The sequence below is a fragment of the Staurois parvus genome, unplaced genomic scaffold (genome assembly GCF_062004578.1).
Source record: "Staurois parvus isolate SC_StPar_1 unplaced genomic scaffold, SC_StPar_1.0 ptg000031l, whole genome shotgun sequence".
Lineage (NCBI taxonomy): Eukaryota > Metazoa > Chordata > Amphibia > Anura > Ranidae > Staurois > Staurois parvus.
This window is the reverse complement of record NW_028317827.1, coordinates 14,458,538-14,483,977: the sequence shown is the minus strand read 5'-3', so window position 1 is coordinate 14,483,977 and position 25,440 is coordinate 14,458,538. Positions and strand designations below refer to the sequence as shown.

General features: G+C 38.7%; 1 protein-coding gene across 3 annotated transcripts in view; it reads left to right on the top strand.

The window, feature by feature from the left end:
- Positions 1-25,440, top strand: part of LOC149470821 (sodium channel protein type 2 subunit alpha-like) — a 257,204-nt gene that overhangs the window by 165,459 nt on the left and 66,305 nt on the right. For all 3 annotated transcript variants that reach the window (XM_089660265.1, XM_089660254.1, XM_089660260.1), the window contains 5 exons: positions 5,438-5,573; positions 6,780-7,018; positions 14,938-15,111; positions 16,384-16,740; positions 18,745-19,224. In XM_089660265.1, the coding sequence (XP_089516391.1) occupies positions 5,438-5,573; positions 6,780-7,018; positions 14,938-15,111; positions 16,384-16,740; positions 18,745-19,224 (1,386 nt within the window). The remainder of the gene's footprint in view (positions 1-5,437; positions 5,574-6,779; positions 7,019-14,937; positions 15,112-16,383; positions 16,741-18,744; positions 19,225-25,440) is intronic.

Below are 25,440 nucleotides of genomic sequence, written 5' to 3'. Positions count from 1 at the left end.
TGCTTAACTACACTAACCCTCTGCAGCTGTCTACTTACCTTAGTGCCATTGTGGGTAGTCCAGATGACCAGGATGCTGGTCAGTGGAGGATGCAGTTGGGTTATGGATGCTGGTTAGCTGAGGACGCAGGTAGGCTGAGGATGCAGGTGAGCTGAAGATGTAAGTAGGTTGCGGATGCAAGTGAGCAGAGGATGCAGGTCAGCAGGAGCAGCAGCTGGTAGATTCTAGCAACTGCAGATGGTTAGTAGCAAGTGATATTCACAGGCCAGAGAAGTAGCAGAGTCAGGCAAGCCGGGTCAGGATCTATCAGGAGGATCAGGTACAGGTAGTAGGCAAGTGGATAGTTGAAGTTCAGGCCAGGAGTCAGCAACGATTAGGCAGATAGCAGGGTAACAGGCAAAGGCGTATTCCAAGGGTAAGCTAGGTTGGTGCAGGTAGAGTTCAAGCAAGGTCAAGACAGGTCAGGTCGACAACAGGATCAGGATACAACAGATAGCAGATAACGGAATGTAGTAGACCAGAAGGCAAGGACTCCTAGTGCAGTTGCGGTTTAAATAGCCCGCCTGGCGCCAGTCTGGTGGCATGTATGCACGCCGGCATGCACACGCACGAGCTCGGCTGTTGGGCAATTGGCATTGGCACATAAATGTGCGCCTGGGCATTCTTTGTCTTCCCTGACACATTCATTGGATATCTGTTTTGCAGTAGTTATGCCTTCCCCCCATGGGCTAGAATGGGTGATATATCAAAAATTGGCCTCAAACCTATGAGGGCATAGTGTGCAGTTGTGGCCAGCACTGATTAGATGAGATGTATACAATGTTAAAAGGATGAAACTCTGGAACTAACATGGGCAAAGTGCTAGTTAAAGAGTTATCTAATTGCAATCTAAGGTCCTCCAGCTACCTCTGTAAGCTCTGCTCCCATGTGTTAGGGGCACCTATATAATATGCAGCTTTTTTTTTTTTTTGCTGTCTTTTCAAAGCAAAAATAAAAAAGCTGCTAATAAAAAGTCTTCCCCTAGTCTATGTCACCCGTACACATTGGCCTTCTTTGATGAATGTCAAAACTGGTCATTTAAAATAAATTGAAAATATAATTTTTTTAATGAAAATATTGAGCTTGTATTTTATCAGTTTTCCTTTAATTAATATTTATTGTAAGTTTGTTTTACTTTAATGATCTTTTTGCAGCTTCACTGTTTGCTTGCGTTAAAGTGGAACAGCACCCAAATGTTGATTTTAATTTACTCTTGAGTAGGGAAGGGAAAAGTTGGAAGTTTTGTAAGGTTTTTAATTGCTGTCCATGTCAGGAGATACCTCCACATTTCCTGTCCCATTGTCATTGGGAGACAGTAGGGGAGTTGACCCTGTGGGAAAACAAACAGGAATAAAAATCTGACAGTGACTCTAACCCTACCCTACTCTATCCAAAGCAAAACAAGGATGTTCCACTTTAAAACCATCCTCATAACTTACAATATCACAGAAATCACAGTTGTTGTCCCTCACTGCATGTTGGAAATATAGAGTTTGAATGATGCTCTTTTTCCATACCACAGGCACAGAGCATGTAACTACTTACGTGTTCCCTGGAAACATGTCCATAACTGAGGTTTATATATATCAGAGTACATCTTTCTATCAAAATATCTAAAAAAATGTTTTTTGTTGCTGTGGGCAACAAAAATAGTTTTTCCTTCTGGCGCTTTTAATAAATAATGAACCTTACCTTTAAAAGGTGTCATTGCTAAAATGTAATTTTAAATCCTCAACATAATAATGCCTTTTCCAGATTAAAAGAAAGTGTGTCACAAGTCTGGGCAACATTGAATGAGCAAAACTTAATAAAAAATACATTGTGCATAATATCTACATTCGTTCAGTAAAAATCTCATGCCAGATAATCAGTAGATCCAGAGATATAGGAAGTTGAAATCCTATGCAAAGCTTTACTTGCCCTACAAAGCTCAAGCATAGCATCACTTTTTCTGCCCTCAACCTCTCTATGGTTTTTTAATATGATGATAGGCCTTATTGATGTGTAGGTAGTGGGGCCGGGTTTGACTTTTATGGTTTGAAAGTCCTGGTATGCATGTGATTTTACTGATCACTGTAGCGCAATATTTTTACTGAAAGTAACCTCTTCGTTTGGACTGATTATGACCACCCCCTGGTAAGTGCTGTCCCAAAAATTTTTACAGTCTTGCCTAAATTGGTGGTGACATTGGAATGAGGGCATATTCTAGTACCTTAAAATGCGGTTTCTAGCTGTCCTGCCATCTTACTCTTTCTTCTCTGTACGTTTCTCATAAATTAGAGCATTCATATCTTACATCCAATATAAAATTACAAAACTCAGCCTTATTAATAGTAGCTTGTGTTCTGCTCACTGAAAGTTGATCATAATGTTGAACATAACCAAAAGCATAAGTAACAATGAACAAGGAGGGGTCTGTGTTTAAAATCCCCAATGCTATGGGTACTTGGGTGACCTTTACTTGCTTCATTGCTGCGTACTTGGGGGCAGATTCAATATCTATCAGATCTTCTTTTTAAGAGCACACCTTTTATAGCCATTGGGAAGAGAGGAAGGGTCTGATAAAAGTTGAAGAAATAAACATAGGACAACCAACATTACCATTATTATACAGTATTTATATAGCACCAACAGTTTGTGTAGTGCTTTACAAAATGGAGGGAGATAGTACAGTTACTATACAATGCAATACAAAAGGGATCAGAGGACCCTGCTACCATCTAAAAGCGAGAGTCAAGTGATACAAAAAAGGAAATAATTGTCAGGGATGAATTGATGGAGAAAATAAAAGTATAGATTAGTTAGAGGCAGAATAGGCCTCCCTGAAGAGATGGGTTTTCGGGTGAAAAGGTGGACAAAATAGGAGATAGCAGACAGATTCGGGTGAGTTATTCCAGAGGATGGGAGAGACTCTGGGGAAATCCTGGAGGTGGCCATGGAAGGAGGTGGCAAGCAAGCTAAAGAGCAGGAGGTCTTGGTAGAAGCAAAGAGAACGGTTTGGTTGGTATTTTGAAATGAGGTTAGTGATGTGGTTCAAGGCAGAGTTGTTAGTGGAGGGATTGACAGTCCTTTACTGACTTCCGTGGATAAGATTATGTTTACTTCTGATAGGGTTTAATACATCTCTATCACAATGATTCTGACAAGATTCAGTAGGACTCTATCACCTTGATGATGAGTTGCTGCTGAATGCTGTACAAAATGAGTGTGCAAACATACTAATGTGTTTGACCTCTAATAGTCTTCCAGTACTGTTGATAACTCACAAGCGTGCTGCTTGTGCTCTGTTCACTGGATGCTGAAACAAGCTCAAACCCAAAGCACTACTGGAGTAGTAAGAGCCACCGCCTACATTACCTAAGGGAGATTTTGCCCTGCACAGTACTGCACAGCTGATGTTCATTACATGGGAATAATGAGTTCTGAAAATGTCACCCCTGAGAGTTTAATCATAATAGCAATAATTTGACTTTATTTAATTTTACACGTGCTGCACATTTATCCAAAGATTCCCGTATTAAAATATGATTTTATTTTATAAATATATTACAACTATTGCAGAAAAATGACTTTTATTAACACTTGCCAATATTTGAGAGGTTCTGTTCAGAAATATCTGCCTCAAGGGAAAGTGAAGCAAATAATTATTTTCTATGGAAGTGATTAATTGCTCATTTCTGCAGAGCTTCAGTGTTGCTAAGCAGCTGCCATAGCCCAAGCTTAGAGTAGCTACTATCAGTTCATTTTATCACAATGCAAAAACATGAAAAGCAAATATGAAAATATATCATGCAGAGATGAAAAGACAAGAACTTAATCAAATTGCTTTATTGATATAGAAATGCAGCATGGGAATTCCTCTTTCCAACTGTCACTTTGCAGAAGTTGGAAAATGTAGACAAACAAGGTACAGAACTTCTTGAAGGGGGATTAACAAATACTCATGTACACCAAAAAACACCAATTTCCATAAGACTGCCTAATTTGCACTTCCTGCAACAAATGAATAAAAGCGGCACATACCAATTTGTTAATTTACGTTGAGGTGGTGCTTCAGATTTAAGTGTGCTTATTCGTGCATACTGACAAAGACAACCATCAACAGGGCAAGAATAATAGGACCATTTCATGGCATCTGCCCTCAACAGCAATCTAAATGACAAACACCTACTCTTATTTACAAAGGATGTTTCAGTGCTAAGACTGAATTTAGTGATATAGGAGTTGATTTACTAAAAATGGAGAGTGCAAAATCTGGCACAGCTCTTCATTGAAACCAATCACTTTCCAGGTTTGTTTTGCAAAGCCTAATTGAACAAGCTGAAGTTAGAAGCTGATTGGCTACTATGAACAGCTGCACCAGATTTTGAGCTCTCCAGTTTTAGTAAATCAACCCTATTGTGTCTTTGGTACATGAGAATGGTGATGTCCCACCCCTGTTGATGTCGTCCTTAACCCTTTGGCGCCAGCGCTTCTCAGCCCTTTAAGGGGTTTCAGATGCCAGGAGGCGAGGTTTGTAATCATGCAACCGTCATGATTGGCTGTCACAGCAGTCATATGATCGGAAAGCTCCAGCTCAAGAGTAGAGATTGGGAACTTACCGTTAGCTGCTGATAACTGTTCCAGGAGCATGCATGGTGCCCGCTCTCTGCACAGTTCCATTTTCTTTGGGTACGCATATATGCGGCCACTGGTCATTAAGGCCCACCCACAGAAAGGCTGCATATCTGCAGAAAGCAGAGATGGCTACATGCTCTAGAGTCTTGTGACTCTCCTTGATTTTTACTGCACATTTCTTCAGTTCTGCTGTTATCTGCTATCCACAGATGATGAATATACTTTGAAGCTGCCCTCTATTACCCTTCCTTCCAGAGTACCTCCACACGAGTGTATTGTAGTACACAAAACCCATTGCAGGGCTGAACTTCCCTAATTTAGGACTGAAATCAAGAAACCTCTTTTTGTATAAATTAGAAAACTACATTTTTATGGTAAGAAAAGCCCCCTTATATGTATGCATTTCTACAATCTGGTTACATGTTCATTAATCATTTCAAGCTGCATTCTAGTCACTGTGTGCTTAATACAACATCCATCATAAACTTTTCTGTATTATATGCAGAGGTTATATAAAAAACAGACAAGACAAGAATGTTCTGCAGTAAACTGACAAGGTGGTATCTCATAACAGCCAATCAGAATTTTGCACTCTTTCTAGTGCATCTTTGATTGGTTGCTACAGGTAGAACAAAATTACTCTAAAAACTTCTTGGAGAGCATTCTCACCAAACGTAAGTCACTTTAGACTTTGTGACTGACCAATGACGTTAACTGGAGTAAAAGTTTACTGAACATTGCTATCTCTGCAATGGATAAACAACTGGCCCTTTTATTTCAGGGAACCACCACCGAGACTGAGATAAGGAAGCGTAAGTCGAGCTGTTATCAGGTTTCTATGGATCTGTTGGAAGATCCAACAGCTACGAGACAGAGAGCCTTGAGTGTTGCTAGTATTTTGACCAACACAATGGAAGGTAAGATTCTAACTTGCTGTTGAAGGTGCTTGACCAAATGGGGTTTTAAGTAGTAGTGTAAAATGAATGTGAGTTTATATCTTTACTCAACATAGTCTCCCAGTTTTCCCTGTTCACTAGTTTAATTGCCTGCTCCAAGCACTTCTAGATCTTTCATCCAGCGGCTCTTTCTGCATCCTATAAAAGAGCAAATTTAAACTAAATTCCAGGAAACTTTGGAAGGGTAAAATGCTTGTTTAGGTCTAGGTGACATGTTCAGGTAGATGTATCTGCCAAATTCCTTGCTCCCCCATGCTGCTATACTGATCCCCACAGCAACTTCTCCTCCACGGCCTAAGGCCCTGATTAAGAGCAGTGCTGGCTTCTTAGGCTGGCATTGGATGTTATGATGCCTAGGAACAGCCCACTGCTGGAGCAAGGATTCAGCTCAGCCTGCCAGGGAAGTGGAGGATCAAGATTAAACCAGCAAATAACCCTTGCAGTACGGCGCTGCCTCACTGCAAAGGATCATTTTCAAGTTTTCCAGGATTTGGGTATTAATACAAAATTTACTTTTTATATCTGAAATTTGCCATTGTGTTAAGTTCACAGCGCAGTAATAATCTGTCATTTCCTATGTAACCATTATTGAATTCAGAAATAGGGAATCAGCAAATCTGTGCATGAGCCGATCAGTTTGGTAAGAGTAAGAGCAAGAACATTCTGAGAATTTTGCAAGTACAATGTGATACTCACAATATGTTGAAATGACAGGAAGCCTATCTTTTTCATGAGCTATCAACATTTGGAAAGCATTGTCACCTGCAGAAGTCTAGATTAATGTTTTGAGATTTTTTTATTAACTACCAGACTATGTATAAGAAACATAGTGGTCTACAGGAAATTTGCAAAAATCATCCTGTAGAATATAGTAGCACAAATCATTTGAGCAGGAAATTGGTGGAATGGGGGTATAAAGATCAATGAGACTGGGATGACATTCTCACCTCATCTCACTGCACTAAAAACCTGGGTAAATAGGGCTAATGGATGTGAGATTTGTCCTCCTTTGTTGCCCATTATTAAAACAAACTATTTGTGGGTTGTATTAAATAGTGACTACTAACATAGGTGGACAATAGAATTAATTTAACCACCTGGTCTGCTTAAAATGTAATCTAATAATCTCAATAGAAACACACCAAAACTTGTTTCTTCCTTTCTCAGAACTTGAAGAATCCAGGCAGAAATGTCCTCCATGTTGGTACAAGTTTGCAAACACCTTCCTAATCTGGGACTGCTCTGATAGATGGCTGAGCATAAAGCATATTGTTAAACTGGTTGTAATGGATCCTTTTGTGGACCTGGCTATAACAATTTGCATTGTTTTAAACACATTATTCATGGCTATGGAACATTATCCCATGACTGAAGAATTTAATTTAGTCCTTTCTGCTGGAAACTTGGTAAGTGTGTGATACATGTCATTGTGTAAAATTATTTAATTTTGTCACTCATGTACAAGATGTGAGTAAAACTCAAAGAAAATTGTTTTAACTGAAAGTATTTCAGGCACAATGTTTTGTTTTATATGTGTAGGGAATCATTCTGTGTGAGACACTCAATTAAGTCAAACATATTACAGGCCAAATTAAGTGGGGCCAAACTAGCAAATTATAAAATATATTAACATTGAAGAAGAACTCCCCCTACATAAAGGGCCAGCACACCTTGACTTGATAGGTTAGTTATAGGTGGCATATACTGGGATGAGTGAACCTCTTGGCTTCTTATATGTCTATATTACTCCAACAGTGAGATTTCCCTTTCTTAATTTCTGACTCTGTTCCTGTCCACATGGAAATTTTTTGGGCTCCTGCCCACCTTTGTCTGTTACAGCTTCTCTTGTCCTTGGTAAACAACACAGATCTTTCTACTGACAGCCAGCATTTGGCGGTTTTTGTCTCCCTGCAAAGCAGCAAATAAAAACTGTCTTAATAAAAAGAGCACAAAGTTAACATAAAAACACACAGTTAACCCTTTGATTGCCCCAGATGTTAACCCCTTCATACCCAGTGTCATTAGTAAAGTGACAGTGCATATTATTGGCACTGATCACTGTAGTAGTGTCACTGGTGATGTCAGTGTCAGTCAGTGCCCACAAAATGTCAGTTAGTGTCATACTGCCTGCCACACTATCACAGTCCCGCTATAAGTCACTGATCGCCGCCATTACTAGTGATTAAAAAAAATTCCAGTATATTAATTGTCATTTGTAAACTATATTTTCATGCTAACCAATTAATATACACTTATTGGGATTATGTTTCTTACCAAAGACATGTAGCAGAATACATTTTGGCCTAAATTTATGAAGACATTTATTTTTTTTTATTGGCTATGTATTGTAGCAAAAAGTAAAAAATACTTTTTTTCCCCCAAATTCTCAGTCCTTTTCCGCTTATAGTTCAAGAAATAAAAAGGTGATCAACCAAAAGAAAGCTCAATTTGTGTGAATAAAAATTTTCTAAATATCATCTGAGTACAGTGTTGCATGACTGCGCAATTGTCAGGTAAAGTAGCTCAGTGCCATATAGCAAAAAATGGCCTGGTCATAAAGGGAGTAAAATCTTCTGGAGGCCAAGTGGTTATGGTAAGATTTAGATCAGCAACTTTTTCTTTCCTATGGGTGTATTGGGACACACCTCCAAATCATTGGATTCAGGTGTTGCAATCACCTCCATTGCCACGGGTGTATAAAATCAAGCACATAGGCATGCAGACTGCTTCTACAAACATTTGTGAAAGAATGGGTCGCTCTCAGGAGCCCAGAGAATTCAACGTGTTACCGTGATAAATTGCCACCTGTGAAATAGGGCCATCCATGAAATTACCTAAATATTCCATGGTCAACTGTTAGTGGTATTATAACAAAGTGGAAGCAACTGGGAACAACAGCAACTCAGCCACGAAGTAGTAGGCCACGTAAAATGACAGAGCGGGGTCAGCTCATGCTGAAGTGCACAGTACGCAGAAGTCGCTAACTGTCTGCAGAGTCAATAGCTAATGACCTCCAAACTTGTTGTGGCCTTCAGATTAGCACAACCACAGAGCTTCAAGGAATGGGTTTCTATGGCGAGCAGCTGCATCCAAGCCTTACATCACCAAGTGCAATGCAAAGCGTTGGATGCAGTGGTGTAAAGCACGCCACCACTGGACTCTAGAGCAGTGGAGACATGTTCTCTAGAGTGATGAATCATGCTTCTCTGTCTGGCAATCCAATGGACGTGTCTGGGTTTGGCGGTTGCCAGGAGAATGGCCCTTGCCTGACTGCATTGTACCAAGTGTAAAGTTTGGTGGAAAGTGGATTATGGATTGGGTTGTTTTTCAGGGGTTGGGCTTGACCCTTTAGTTCCAGTGAAGGGAACTCGTAATATGTCAGCATACAAAGACATTTTGGACAGTATCATGTTCTCATCTTTGTGGGAACAGTTTGGGGATAGCCCCTTCCTGTTCCAACATGACCGCGTACCAGTGCACAAAGCATGGTCCATAAAGACGTGGATAAGTGAGTTTGGGGTAAAGGAACTTGACTGGCCTGCACAGAGTCCTGATCTTAACCCAATAGAACACCTTTTGCGATGAATTAGAGCGGAGAGTGTGAACCAGGCCTTCTTGTCCGACTCTCCTGACCTCACAAATGGGCTTTCGGAAGAATGGTCAAACGTTCCCATAGACACACTCCTAAACCTTGTGGACAGCCTTCCCAGAAGAGTTGAAGCTGTTATAGGTGCAAAGGGTAGGCCAACTCAATATTGAACCCTAAGGACTAAGACTGGGATGCCATTAAAGTTCATGTGCGTGTAAAGGCAGGCGTCCCAATACTTTTGGCAATATAGTGTTTATTATTTGAAAAAGGGGGGTAGCTACATGTTAAATTGACTGCAGAATTTTTTTGTTTCTTTCATCTTTTCTTCCTCTGACATTGTTTCTGTAGATAGTTGTTGGTCAGGCCTCCAGATAGGACACCACGACATTTTTTTAGGCTCTAGTTTTATTAGGTGTGTTTTTAAGTCTACAGGCTTCTACTTGGCACAAGAATGAAATGTCAGCTAGGGTCATTGAAATGTGGCTTGCTAAATCCTAGGGACCCAATCTAAAATTTAGATTTTCTAGGTGTGGTCAGAGAAGGCAAGATTAAAGAAAGCAAAAACATAGTTTGTAAATTGTGCATCTAAGTGTTTCACAAGTGTAGGCACTAAATACAATTCTGGAAAATGTTGTTTTTTGTTCGCTGGGGGGGTTCTAGATTTCCCGCTAAAATCAATTTTTAACTTCAAAAAGACTTTAATCCTGCATTTCTAAATGATAAAACCTCCATGTTCCTTGATGAGCCAGCAGAGTTACAGACATACAAAGGGCCAGTGGTGAAAGGCAAATGAGATTAAGTTCTTAGTGCATATTACTTCTTGAGAACTTGTACGCTACTAATGAGAAAGAAGGATTAGATGCAGCAGTGTTATAACAAGATCTTTTTAATATTCTTGCAAAATAATGACTGTTGGTTGAATGACCTCTGGAGTAGGGAAAATGTATTACATTTTAGTGACGTTTCAATGATGAACGTGATAGTAATCATTGCATACAGTATATGTGTATTACTAAAGCCTCAGGTGCTAACTTTTCATTTCTTACATTTAAATAATTGGCTCACATATTCTTAATATATCAGTAAACAAAGCTGGATATCGAGAAAACACGTTTATTTCAGAGCGGCCTAACAGTCTATATTTGGTACAGTAACGGGCCTGTATATATCTATACAACTTTCAATATCTTAAAATGTAAATTACTACAAAGTGTTACAGATTATTTGAACTTTGGGAATCTTTATTAGCCTTAAACGCTTTCGTAGAGTAACATGACCTAAATGCTTTCAAATAATCTTTCGATACCTCTAAGGTATCTTCTTGTCTTTCATATATCAGGGGTTCTCCACCATGTGAAGGTTTCATATATATATATATATATATATATATATATATATATATATATATATATATATATAAGGAGTAGAGGATAGAGAGAAAACAGGTGGCACACACACCTAGTGCATTATCCAAGGTTTATTGTAGGAATTAAATCATAAAAACATACTCACAGACGAAGCATGTATCTAAAAAGCATAGAAAAATGACAATGACCACAAGTAAGAGCCTCGCTGGTCAGGCATCAACAGCGAGACTCTTACTTTACTTTCCATTCATCATACATCAGCATCAGAGGTTGGTCCTCAGCTCTGAGGAAAGGGATTCGTCCCCGAAACGCGTCAGCCATTTGACCGCACTGACAGTGAGAACACCTTGCCCGCCGTTATGGCCATTGTCATTTTTCTATGCTTTTTAGATACATGCTTCATCTGTGAGTATGTTTTTATGATTTAATTCCTACAATAAACCTTGGATATTGCACTAGGTGTGTGCGCCACCTGTTTTCTCTCTATCCAGTGGCTGATTTCCCCGTCTGAGGAGGGCTGCACCCCTGGAACATTTCCTTTTGGTTGTCGCTGTCCTGGTACACTTGGCTTCCCTTTCGGCTGTGCATATCCTGAGGCGCTGGAGAGTACATACGCTATAAGGAGTAGAGGACACCATGTTGTTGCTGATAATCAGATTTACATTATGTAAAGCAGCAAACAATCCACTTTGCTGATTTGCTATTGTACTTATTACTGTGCTGATCATATACTTCATTTATTGACCATCTCTTTTTAGATTAAGATCTTCAACAGTATATGATTTAGAAATTTCAAATACTTTGTTTACAAACCTCCTGTATTTGTGTAATGTAGTGATTGTAAGCGCTGTTCTTTTATTATGTCTTGATAGTTAAAATTTTATTGTATCTATTTAAGCTATAGTTTTATATTTCTCAAAGCAACAATTTGTATTAATATATAATTATGTATATTATACAAATTATTAATATGTTATTTAGGCCATCTCTGCCAAAATTGCTCCTGATTCTTCACAACTATTACAATTATATATTTGGATAAATACACATTTATTTCCCTTGACCATCCTAAAACTCTGTCACTAAATCAGGACAGGAGGGAGTACTAGTTTCTTAGCCGGAATCTTTATATAAGAGACAGTATTTTAGGACTTTTATAATCTAATATTAGACACACAGCATTGTGTTAAAACTTTGCTATCACTACCAGGGGCGGACTGACAACTCATGGGGCCCCCGGGCAATAGGGGATCATGGGGCCCCTGTGTCCTTGCCCAAACTCAAAAAAGCCTATGAAAAAGGTACCAGGGGCATCTCATGGGGCCCCCTACTGACCCCGGGCCCTCAGGCAGTGCCCGAGTTTCCAAATGGTCAGTTCACCCCTGATCACTACCATAATCATATAACTAATCATATACTATAGATCAGCCTTGATTTACTAAAAGAGACAAAGCTGTTCATCTAGCAACATTTATGTTCACTGTGAAAAATATGTGCACAGTGTATGCATGTTAGTTAATATGGTGAGGTTGAATTCACTTTAAAATCTCAATCATGTGTAACGGAAAAGAAAATAAACTATATTTTTTTCTAGCCCATGATTGGTTATTTAAATTGAGCATAGCTAACTTATTTACTAACACTGGGTTAGACAGTGGTCATCAGAAGATGGGTCTTTACCTGGCCACTGTAAGGAGAGCTTCAGGAATTTATGTAATCAGGAGGTGTAGCAAGATTGTATTTGGTAGTTTGCCCTGGAACAGACCCGGCAAAAAACTGGCATGAGCAAATCTCTAACTAGGCCTCTTCCTAAAATTTCTCAGGGCAGGCAAAGGGAAGTCCAAGATGTCTTTATCACTCTCCTTTCTTTGAAACCCATGCCGGACAAAATTAATGATGATTTTCTCTGAAACATATGAAGTAAATTACTTCCCAGTGGTAGTAATATTTGAGATCAAGAAGCAAAGCCAATCCTATTGGCTCTCAGAATCATCCAATATGGCGCCACAGTCTGTCTTTTTTAAAAAAAAACATGTTATTTTATTATCAAAGTTTGTCTTTAACAGAAGAGGCAAAAAAGGCAATCAGTCAGCTTGGACAAAGAATGATAATTTGAGAAATCTTTTAAATCCAATTCCATCTACTAGATGAACATTTAAATTGTGAGCATTTTTAGAAAACATAAGTAAAGGAACTGACTGTATGAGCCTTTTTGTCTTATTCTGCCATCATGCTGATATATTGAAAGTTAACAGAAAGAAAGATATCTGAGAGACAAATGCAATAGGAAGAGTTAAAAAGGAACCATGCGGATCTTGAAAGGCAGAATGCTGTATGTAAATTGTGCTTCCTGTGGATGATGAAAGATTATGGGAAGAAAGACACTTCTAAGCAGAAACAATAATTGTTCTATAAGTTACATGGATCTCTGTAAAAAGTTAAAATTTTCTTTTTGAGTTTGAACTTGATAGACACGTGTCTCTTTTCAAACTATGTAAGTGTACCAGTCACACAGTGGAGCCAGCCACATTGTGATCTTTAACAATTCTATTAGGACTAGAGGTTAAGGTTGTACCAGAAAGTCATGACATGTCCTAAAATCTGCACAGCTTCAGTTCTCCCAGTACATTCCCTGATTACATCATTGGTTTAGATCCATGTATGGCCTAGCTGATTGTACACAAGCTCATCTATCAATTGACTGGTGTACAACCAGCCTGTCTGGTTTTCCCTGAATGATCAGTGCTGCCCACTACAGCCCCCAACACTGAAGGCTCCCCATAGGCAGAACACAATAGCTCAGCAGAAGTGATTCTCCCTTCCACAATGAATGTGTGGATGAGAGAGTCAGTTCATTTGTTTTGTTCAACCTGCTGATTGAAGGAAAATAAAAGAATCATGTATGGCCAGCCTTACAAGAAACATGATGTTTACTGTTTTTGTTTTCAAGACTTTGTTCTTTAACCATCTGCCCTCCTCAGGATTTACCCCCTTCCTGACCAGGCCATTTTTTGCATTACGACGCTGCGTTATTTTAACTGACGATTGCACTATCATGCAACACTGCAACCAAATGAAATGTATGTCCTTTTTTCCCACGAATTGATATTTCTTTTGGTGATATTTGATCACCTGTGCATTTTAATTTTTTGCGTTATAAAAAAAAAGACTGACAATTTTGAGAAAAAAATATTTTTGACTTTTTGCTATTAAACATGTCCAGTAAAAAAAATTTTTACAAATCAAATTTCCTCAATATAGGCCAAAAGGTTTTCTTCTACATGTCTTTGCTAAAAAAAAATCCCAATACGTGTAAATTAATTGGTTTACATGAAAGTTATAGTGTTTACAAATGGCGGTATAGATACTGGCATTTTTTTTTTCACTAGTAATGGCAGTGATCAGCGACTTAGACTGCGGCAGACATTCTGACACTGGGGGGAACTGACTTGGTGTCACTGACACCAATACAGTGATCAGTGCTAAAAAAAAGCACTGACACTGTACTAATGGCACTGGGCAGGAAGGGGTTAACATGAGTGGCGATCAAAGGGTTAACTGTGTGTAGGGAATGTTTTGCTAGGGGGCCGTGTCAGTGTGCTTCACTGTAAGCACACTGCTTTGGATGACTGTGCTGTTAGTAAACAAAGAGAACTGTTAGTAAACAAAACAGTCCTCCTCCCCGTCGGAGATCCTTAGTAATCACCGAGTGCCGGCAAGTAATCACCTGCTGGGACCCGGTGATTGACAGCTTTGGCCGTGAATGACGGCGCAGGTAGGGCGCGCGCGCGGCTCTTGCATGCCCCCTACCCGGAAATGCAAAATCACGTATGTATATATATATACATATATATATATATATGTGATTTTACGTACTCGTGCCACCCTGTAGCAGTATTTCTGCTATAGGGCGGTCGGGAAGCAGTTAATTAATTTGCTCATATACACACCAACAGCTGATGAGGACTTTGGCTTGATGAACCAATTTAAAGCGTTACAGTGGCTTGGATTATAAACATATCTATTTTGTGGTCAACTAAATGAAGAATATTAATTTTTAAAATATCAACTAGCATAAAATCCTTTGAACCTAGAGAAAATTAAAGGTTTGTTCAGAATGAACAAAGCTTTTCAAACTGTTTCTGATTTTTTTTCCCATTAACTTTATATTGCATGGTAAACATTTAAATATAGTATATACTGTATTTTCTGATATTTTGAAGTAGCGTCTTTTGTAGCCGTCATCTTTTGTAACCTTTTCACCAGTGTAAAGCTAAGTTCATATGTTTTGACTAATGAGTTGAATCACAATTAATTGGAATCAATCTGAAGAACTCTGGACTAGTTAAACCTATTTCCTTTATTGTAGGTTTTCACTGGAATCTTTACAGCAGAAATGGTTTTTAAGCTGATTGCCTTGGATCCATACTATTATTTCCAAGAAGGCTGGAACATTTTTGATGGTATCATCGTGAGCCTCAGTTTAATGGAGTTGGGTCTGGCTAATGTGGAAGGATTATCAGTGCTTAGGTCATTCAGATTGGTAAGAACATTGTTTTGTACATAATTTCATAATTTGTAAGACCTGAATTTTGTTAAAAGGATACTATCTGATTTATGAGAACTAGAATTCACCCCATAGCAGCAGCTTTTACTTTCTAACTGGTGCTTCAAATGTTTGGGGCAGTAGATCTGTCATTCACTAGCAAAATATTCTATGTTGACTGCCTGACCCTGGAGTCAACCATTGTGATCACCCTTTGTTACTGGCACAGTCAGGGGTCATGCTTGGACACCAGTAGCTTTAGCAGTAAAGAGGCTCCCACCAGGGGCGGACTGACAACTCATGGGGCTCCCGGGTAATAGGGGATCATGGGGCCCCTGTGTCCTTGCCCAAACTCAAAAAAACCTATGAAAAAGGTACCAGGGGCATCTCATGGGGCCCCTACTGACCCTGGGCCCTGGGGCAGTGCCGAGTTTCCAAATAGTCAGTCCGCCCCTGGCTCCCACCTACCAGCAGGATAAGTATATAAGTAGGTAACCCTGGCAAATGATGCAGTCTCACCCAAGAGGTGCGGGGTCTAAGCAGTAAGCAGTATACACCAAAGCTCCTGATGATGGAGATAGGTTTTTCTGTGTGTGCTAGTACCAGGTCGTGGTCTTCAGGATTGCCATATCAGGAGGTGAGCAAGCCAGGGTTCAGTAGCAGATATAGCACGTAGGAAACAAGCAGAAGCATAGTCAATAAACAAGCCAAAGGTCAGTAACAAATGGTTGCAGGTGGGGACAAAGCAGAAGTGTAGAAAAGGAACAAGCTAAAGGTCAGTAAGAAGTGGTTACAGGTTGGGATCAATCAGAAACGCAGTCGAGGAACAAGCCAAAGGTATCAACAAGTGGTAGTGAAGCTACGAGCAGGAGTGACAAGAGAGAGATATTGGCTGGAGAGAGTACAATAATCTGGCAAATGGGAAGGGTAAAGGCATGGCTTAAATGGGATGTTCATGGGAGCATCAAAGAGTTCAAGGTTCACCAGAAACAAAGTTCAAGGTGAGATTGTCAAAGGAATTGTCCAGGGAACTGTCCAGCACCTCAAATTGTCCAGAGAACTGTCCAGCACCTCAGATGGCTCAGCAAAAAGGAGATACTACCGGATAAAGCAGAATTTGCAGGTTTATATTCAGGTCCTGACAGTTATACTGTAAAAATGACATAGACCTTTCAGACAAAATTTCAGAAGCCCACAGTAACGTTCACATACACTTTACCTTATAATTCCTAAAAGTAGCATAATTTTGAATGTTTATTTTCTTTTTAGCTCAGAGTCTTCAAGTTAGCAAAATCATGGCCTACCCTCAACATGCTAATCAAGATCATTGGTAACTCTGTGGGAGCTCTGGGAAACCTGACCTTGGTGTTGGCCATCATTGTGTTTATTTTTGCTGTGGTTGGCATGCAGCTGTTTGGTAAAAGCTACAAGGAATGCGTCTGTAAAATCTCAGAAGACTGTGAGCTTCCACGCTGGCACATGAATGACTTCTTCCATTCCTTCTTGATTGTGTTCCGAGTACTATGCGGAGAGTGGATCGAGACTATGTGGGACTGTATGGAGGTGGCCGGACAATCTATGTGCCTTTTGGTCTTCATGTTAGTGATGGTCATTGGCAATCTTGTGGTGAGTACTTAACAAAGTGAAATTAAATACAGTTGTATTTTAAAATAATGAAGCTTAATCACCTGGCTACTTGAGCAAACTCTTACAGGTATCTTGAAAGGTTTGATTAATGCAATGATTTGAATATTAAAGTGTATATAAAGCAAAACATTTTCTTTTAGTATTAAATTAAGTAGAGAAAGGTTAAAACTCCTATCAGGGTATTTTTTTGCAGCCTGTGTCCCACTTGAGAGATTTCCCTGCACTGCATGCAATTGGAAATAAGGAAAAATCTCTCCAAAGTGAACAGGATTTCCATCTTAGAGCACTATCAAAAGAACAGGTGTTCTAATCAGGATTTTTCATCACTCTTTGCACTTCTTACAACTCTGCAGTTTTGAATCTCATCACTATCTGTCACAGTGTCAAGCAACACAAGGACAAACAGAGGGGTGTATTTCCCCAGCATGGACACAGGCAGTAATAAAGACCTGACAGGGGGTCTATCCCTTCTATCTCAATCCAAACATTTAAAACTTTCAACTACAAATCTGAAGAATTAAAGTGTTTGTAAAGGCTGAAAGTAAAAAAAACCTTATGCCATCAGCCTTCCCTTCAGTCCCCTCAATACTTGCCTGAGTCCCCCTCGATCCAGCAATGTGCTCGAGAGCAGCGGGTCTCTCCCTCCTCATTGGCCAAGAGACAGCAGCTGGAGCCACTGGTTCCCGCTGCTTTTAATCACAGCCACTCAGGAGGGAGCAGGGGGTGGGGCCGAGCCACGCTCTGTGTGTTTTTTGGACACAGAGTGTGGCTCAGGAGTGAGCATGCATGAGTGCCCCCAGAGCAAGCATAAGATGTTTATTATTTTTTTAAAATAAAAATTTTGCCTTTAGTAACACTTTAAATAATGGGCAAACATGACTCTCTAGTAAAACTTAGTTAAAGTTCAAGGCTACATAATAAGCTAATTTTATAATCCAGTTTTTATTGCATTTTCCCTTTCATCTAATTTATTGCACACACTGACTCAAAATTCTACATGATTTTTACAGCCTTACAAACTGCAATTACAAATATAATTTTCCTAACCTCCATGATAATTTTTGTCTCATTGTAGTGCCAAATGTTTTGTCTTGAATTAATTTTTCTGATCATTTTCCTTACATTTGATGCAAATAGTTCACACGTAGTCAGTGAGGTAGGCTCATATTTCAATACAGATAGTTCAGTAATATTAGTTACTATACAGCTACATTCGTAAAATGTATAAGATATTACAGTCATAACACCAATTTACAAACATGGCTGGTTTGTGACAACACAACATTTTCTAACACTCCTATTTTAGGGCTGATAATAAAAACCTTGGTATATAGCCCTATACAGCATTGTCCCAGTTATAGTTCATATGAGATATCATCACAAAGGCTGAATTTGTGCCAGAAATGTGCTTAGGACAATTAAATAGTATACTATAAATGTGATGGACAATGACTAATATCGGAAGTGTAAAAGTGAAACCAGTGAGATATAATACACCATACCCCCTTCAGCCCTATTTTGTTCCTTACCTCCTTCACTTTAGGCACTTAAATTGATTCTCCCTTTGGACCGCCATTTCCTGGTATCATTATTAACATGGATTCTCATAACATTAGCTAGATTTTCTGACAGCGCTGTAAACTAAGTACAGAAAAAGAGGTCGAAATGTAGGCAGGATCCAGTTAAGTGACCAAAAAAGCAGTAAGAATAGAAAGTCCCAACAGACTATGATGGCCTAAGATCCCAGTGGTCTTCTAGTTCCTATGTTTCACCTCAAGAAATAATTTACTACGTTACTGGTTTTATTATATTCTAAGCCATATTATAAAATTATCTTGCATGTTTTGAAAATGTACATATTTAGTTTGCTTTGCTTACAATTTAGGAAACTTTCTTACAAGTACTTTTCTGGAGCATCGGTAGTGGGTGGTCTGGTACAGTCTTACCATGAAATGTTAACTTACCTTTGTATGTACTGCATAGGTTTTGAATTTGTTCCTGGCCTTGTTGCTGAGTTCATTTAGTTCCGACAACCTCACAGCAACAGATGATGACAATGAGATGAACAACCTTCAGATTGCTGTGGGAAGAATACAGAGGGGAATAGATTTTGTAAAGAAAACGGTGCGAGAATGCATCCAGAAAGCCTTTGTGAAGAAACAGAAAGCTCTCGATGAAATCAAACCACTCGAGGAGCTTCACAATCGGAAAGAGAGCTGTCTTTATAACCATAATGCGGTTGATATTAATAAAGACCTAGATTATCACAAAGGTGGCAATGGAACTACAAGCGGAGTAGGCAGCAGTGTGGAAAAGTATATTATTGATGAGAGCGATTACATGTCCTTTATACATAACCCAAGCCTCACCGTGACTGTTCCCATCGCTGTTGGAGAATCTGATTTTGAAAATCTCAATACAGAAGATTTCAGCAGTGAATCTGACCTGGAGGAAAGTAAAGAGGTATGCCTTATCAATGCAGTTATTATTATTACTCATATATTAATTTACTTAAGATAACTTAAGCAAAATGTTTAATTTCTTAAACTGATGTAATCATAAAATAAATTTTTTCCTTAATACAAATATAATTATGTAGATGTAATAAACTGTCATTTGATCAAACTGGGTAATATAATTTAGGAAATTTAGTTTCTTTGTTGCAGACTTTTCAGTTAAGCTTCATTCGTAAAAATGTATATGTTTATTAATATGCTATTTTAAGTGATTTTTGGCATTAGTTCTAGTGCATTTCCAATGCATTTCCGTGCATTTTGTAGTGGTTGCTCATGTATTGTACATGCAGTAAGGTTCATCTCTGTGGTAGATGAGCTTGCTGGAAGCTGTGCCAAGTATTATTTTTTTCAAAAAAAGCACCCTAGTAAAATGCATTGGTTGTTACTAGAATTGTACCATTGACAACAATGGTATAAGACTGTCCAACATGCCTGAACTGTAAAAGTGTCAATGAGCCTTATAGTTCCCATTTTTTATACTACAAAAGGTCAATTTTAATGTTAAAGCTGGCTTTGTAGCATCTAGGAACCTGTAATTTTAATGTTTAGCTTTCTGTAGCCATTATTGGAGAGAATGTTTACATAATTGAAGAGAGCATTTAGTGTTTTGCGTGTATTTTTTAATCATGTTCAGGACTGAAAAAATATCAATTTAATTTTTAATTTTTTTTTTAGATAAATATGAAATATTTCTTATTAATATGCCATATTTTCAGGCATTAATGTCTATTAGGCCAATCTTGAATGTTCATTTTAAAAAGCCTGTTGTTTACAGAGTGCAATACCTGAAGCTCTGATTACAAACACAGCTAGATGAGTCAGATTCAAACTGACAGTGAGGAACAGAAGTATTTGAACACCCTGCGATTTTGCAAGTTCTCCCACTTAGAAATTATGGAGGGGTCTGAAATTCACATTGTAGGTGCATTCCCACTCTGAGAACCAGAATTAAAAAAATTTAGGAAATCACATTGTATGATTTTTAAAGAATTTATTTGTCTTGCACTGCTGAACATAAGTATTTGAACACTTAAGAAGCAATAAGAATTCTGGCTCTCAATGACCTGTTACTGTGCCTTTAAAAAGTCCACCTCTACTCCACTCATTAATCTAACTTAGTAGCACCTGTCTGAGCTCTTTAAAGACACCTGTCCACCCCACAGTCAGTCAGACGTCAACTACTACCATGGGCAAGACCAAAGAGCTGTCAAAAGACACCAGAGACAAAATTGTGGACCTCCACAAGGCTGGAAAGGGCTACGGGGCAATTGCCAAGCAGCTTGGTGAAAATAGATCAACTGTTGGAGCAATTGTTAGAAAATGGAAGAGGCGAAAGACGACTGTCAGTCTCCCTCGGACTGGGGCTCCATGCAAGATCTCACCTCGTGGGGTATCACTGACGATAAGAAAGGTGAGGAATCAGCCCAGAACTACAAGGGAGGAGCTGGTCAATGACATGAAGAGAGCTGGGACCACAGTTTCAAAGGTCACTGTCTGTAGAACACTACGCCATCATGGTTTCAAATCATGCATTGCACGGAAGGTTCCCCTGCTCAAGTCATCACATGTCCAGGCCGTCTGAAGTTTGCCAATGACCATCTGAATGATCCAGAGTAGGCATGGGAGAAAGTCATGTGGTCAGATGAGACCAAAGTAGAACTTTTTGGTCTAAACTTCACTCGTCGTGTTTGGAGGAAAAAGAAGGATGAGTTGCATCCCAAGAACACCATCCTTACTGTGAAGCATGGGGGTGGTAACATCATGCTTTGGGGGTGCTTTTCTGTGAAGGGGACAGGACAACTGCACTGTATTAAAGAGAGAATAAATAGGGCCATTTATTGTGAGATTTTGAGCAACAACCTCCTTCCCTCAGTCAGAGCATTGAAGATGGGTCGTGGCTGGGTCTTCCAACATGACAACGACCCAAAGCAGGATAACCAAGGAGCCAGGATAACCAAGGAGCGGCTCCATAAGAAGCATATCAAGGTTCTGGAGTGGCCTAGCCAGTCTCCAGACCTAAATCCAATAGAACATTATTGGAGGGAACTGAAACGCATGTTGATCAGCGACAGCCTCGAAAACCTGACAGATCTAGAGGAGATCTGTGTGGAGGAGTGGGCCAAAATCCCTGTTGCAGTGTGTGCAAACCTGGTCAAGAACTACAGGAAACATTTGACCTCTGTAATTGCAAACAAAGGCTTCTGTACCAAATATTAACACTGATTTTCTCAGGTGTTCAAATACCTATGTTCAACAGTGCAAGACAAATAAATTCTTTAAAAATCATACAATGTGATTTTCTGACATTGTTTTTTAATTCTGTCTCTCAGAGTGGGAATGCAGCTACAATGTGAATTTCAGACCCCTCCATGATTTCTAAGTGGGAGAACTTGCAAAATCGCAGGGTGTTCAAATACTTCTGTTCCTCACTGTATATCCCCTTCATTTCACTTCCCTATCAATTCTTTTCTGGTTAGATTGTACATCAGAGAGAGGCACACTTGTTAGTAGTGTCTCATCATTTGCTGGTTCTCTCTTTGGAGAGCCTAGAAATAAACAGGTAATAAAATTAAAGTTATCCTGAAGTGGTAACTATGTTAAAACTTTTCAAATCCACGTGGTCACGTTTGTAAAAAAAACATGGAAGATCTCAAACTAGTAGTAGTTTTAGACAAGGGTACATTTTGTTATATGAGAAACACCTCTTTGAATGAAATGAGTTCTACCTTCTCTCCTGACACCAGAAGAACCAAGTTCCCAACTTGTTTTTTATTGGTAATCAGGTTTGAAAAAGCTTTACTGAGCAGTGCATTTAATGTGTAATGTTGTGCATTACGTGGGTTGCGTTAATGCAACCTTTTCATTTGAATAGACTTCCTAATGCACCAGAAAATGTGCGTACACAATATTTAACAATGCAGTGCACCACAGTGCAACTCAGTGCATTACCATGGATGAGGTGTCATTCAGACCCTAAATGGACTCTAAAAGGATGTTGGAAGTTGGACAGCCAGAAAGCCAGCTCATAGTTTTTGCTTGTAGTCGGCAAGCTGTGAGAGAACTACCAATGCTTTTGTAAAAATGAACCCTTGATGCCAGATATAAGCTTCATTTTAGGAGCGTTGGTGGTGTGTCATCATTTGGTGGTCCCAGAAATAGTTTCATAACAGGCTTGCCAGTTGGGTTCTTCTGCATTCTTTTGAAGCAAATATTAGTGATTGCTGCTATTATTTTCTGACAAGTTTACATTTTGACAGTTTATTTAAAAGGTAACTTAATGCAGCTTTACACATTAGGACACTGGAACACTTGTTATAGGAAAACTATTATTCCATAATGTGACAGAAGAATCACAGTTTAGATGTGAGACTCCTCCGTATAACCAGGGGCGGACTGACAACTCATGGGGCCCCCGGGCAATAGGGGATCATGGGGCCCCTGTGTCCTTGCCCAAACTCAAAAAAGCCTATGAAAAAGGTACCAGGGGCATCTCATGGGGCCCCCTACTGACCCCGGGCCCTCGGGCGGTGCCCGAGTTTCCAAATGGTCAGTCCGCCCCTGCGTATAACTATTAATCCACAGTCCTAGAGTTTCAGAGAGACCACAAATAGGTCTTAAGAAGGAAGAATATTATAGGATTTTAGTTTGTCCCTTTGTCTTAATTTGATTTTGCTTTTTATGTAATCCTTTAGGGTAAAATTAAAAAAAATGTATGTGGATTACACTGTCATACAAAGTGTACTGAGCTGCTTGGATACAGTTTCCAAATCTGAGCAACCCTTGCAAGGCTGTAGGAGCCATGGGGCATTATCCACTTTCTGAATTTTACTGGATTCCTTTTTCTGATAAATTATTTTATTTGTTTAATTTCCAAAGCAATCAATATTTTCACTAATCTCATTTTCAGATAGAGGTATAAAAGAGCATTTTATGAAGAGCCATTTTAAACAGATGCAAGGTATTTTTTTGGCAGTAAAAATGTAGGATAAAGAAAGAGATCCCTGATGAACAAAATGGACATCTGCAATGCAGAAAAAAGAGAACAAATTGTTTTGAGGATGCTTATCAGTGGTAATACACTGACAATTAAAGGTTTAACTGCTGTTTGGGAAGAGTGGTTGCTGTGTACAAAGAGTGGACACAGCTTGGTCTATGGAATGCCCTCTTACATTGAGCACTCCATATGCCTGTAGATCTCCATGGAAAACAGCATAATTTGAACATTTTCTGCTGGTCTCAATGGTTACTTAAAGATACCAGGGAAGAAAAAGAGAATAAATAGTTTATTTTAAAAGTTTATGATTTGTCACCCTTCTGTATTAGTCACAATAGCAGCATATGGTGTTATACCATAGGGAGTACATTTTAAAAATAGCTAAATAAACAATTAAATAAAAGTTTATTGGCAAATCTGAACCCAACTGCAACTATCCACTTTGTTCTCAATAATCCAAATTAATGTATCTCTTTTTGTAAATGTAATCATTTTTTAAAGACTTTTTTGTTGGCAAAAGGTTTACTACAACTGTGTAACAGTTGGGGTACATGTTCTGTAATATAGAGGAAGGAGGAGTACGTACAGTATGTTAAAAAAGGAGATAGTTGAAGAACATGTCCTGTAATGTAGAGGTATCTTTCACTTCTTGTTCCAAGATAGGTGGTCTCACTGATGGAGAATCGATTGTTCTTTGTTCCCTGTTGGGGGAGTTTTTTCACTTTTTGTCCTATAGACAGGGGTCACAAGGACAGGAATTGAGGGAAAATTTCTTAAATGGGCACCCATTAAGGAAGAGCAACAAAAACCCTTTTGAAAATTCTAGTTGTAAATCTTGACCACTCTTTGCAAAAATAAATGTTTTGATGTCAGTATTACTCTAAAGGTACTAGGATCTACTCTGTTAATGTTAAGCATATCATATGGATCTACATAAAAAACAAAAATGTAATATATTGCAACTTAATTTGTATTTAAAAAAGATATGTGTTTTTGAACTCCAATGAGCTGTGTTATTGTAATAAAAAGATATTGTAGTACGATACATTTATAGAAAAAATATTGTTCTTGTTAGACAATGAGGTGTTGTTATTATCTGTCAAGAATGTACACTAAGAAACATTCTTGTCTTACTAAACGTTGTTTAACATATATTTTTACAAAGGGTCTTGAGGCAATAGTTCTTGTTACAATTCTTTTTTTGTCTATCTTTGAGATAATTGTTAACACTAACTTTTGCAGATCGATGATTCTTGCAGATGTTGGTTTTCAGTTCAACTCTCAGTGGTCATGAGGGTAACAGTTTTAAAATTGCTTAATAAAACAGACTAATCACTATGCCTGCTTAATATGTTTTAAGAAGGCTAGGGGTGCTGTTAATTTGTTTTTTTTTTTCTTTTTTTGCTTGCACTTATTTTTACTTCTCACAGGGTTAAATTCAAGCAGAAGTAACCGAGAATGCAACTCTGGTGCTTTTAAACAAGGCAGAGCAACGTGTCACCACTTTAACTAAGGTTACATGAAATAATATCTGATTACAATTAATTTTGATTGGCTTGCATGCAAATCAGCTGTGTCCCTTGCCTGTCCATTGCAATTCAATACAGAACATGCACAGCTATTAGGCTTAGGTGGAGCCGTAAGACTCTCTTCACAGCATGATCTGCCAAGACTGGCCAGTTATGATGTTCTACTAAAAATATATATTTTTTTTAATTGTCATTTTATTTTATTTTTTTTAATTCCTCCTCAGCATTTACTGCATGCCCTAAACCTATACTGCTTTAAGATCACAAGCGCCAAATTAAAAAAGGAGCATGCACCATTTTGAATGTTAATTACTATATAAACTTGTAAGAATAATTTTTCAATATGTGTGTTTATTGTTAAATATCATAGACCTGCTTTGACTTATGATGTTCCATTGGTGGTAAGGTTGTGCTTTTCAGTGAATTTTAATTTGAAGATAGGTCTGTTAAATTATTGTATATCTGTTATTATTGTATCACCAAAGTAAAACTCTAGCCTAAACTTATTTTTTTACAGACCAGGGAAGAGTTAGAGTCTCAGTTAGGAGTTTATGTCTTTTTTTGTTCCCAATGGGATTCTCCTACATCATTTCCTGTCTCAGTCTCACCCAGCACTTCTTGTTTCACCTTTCAGGAGTGG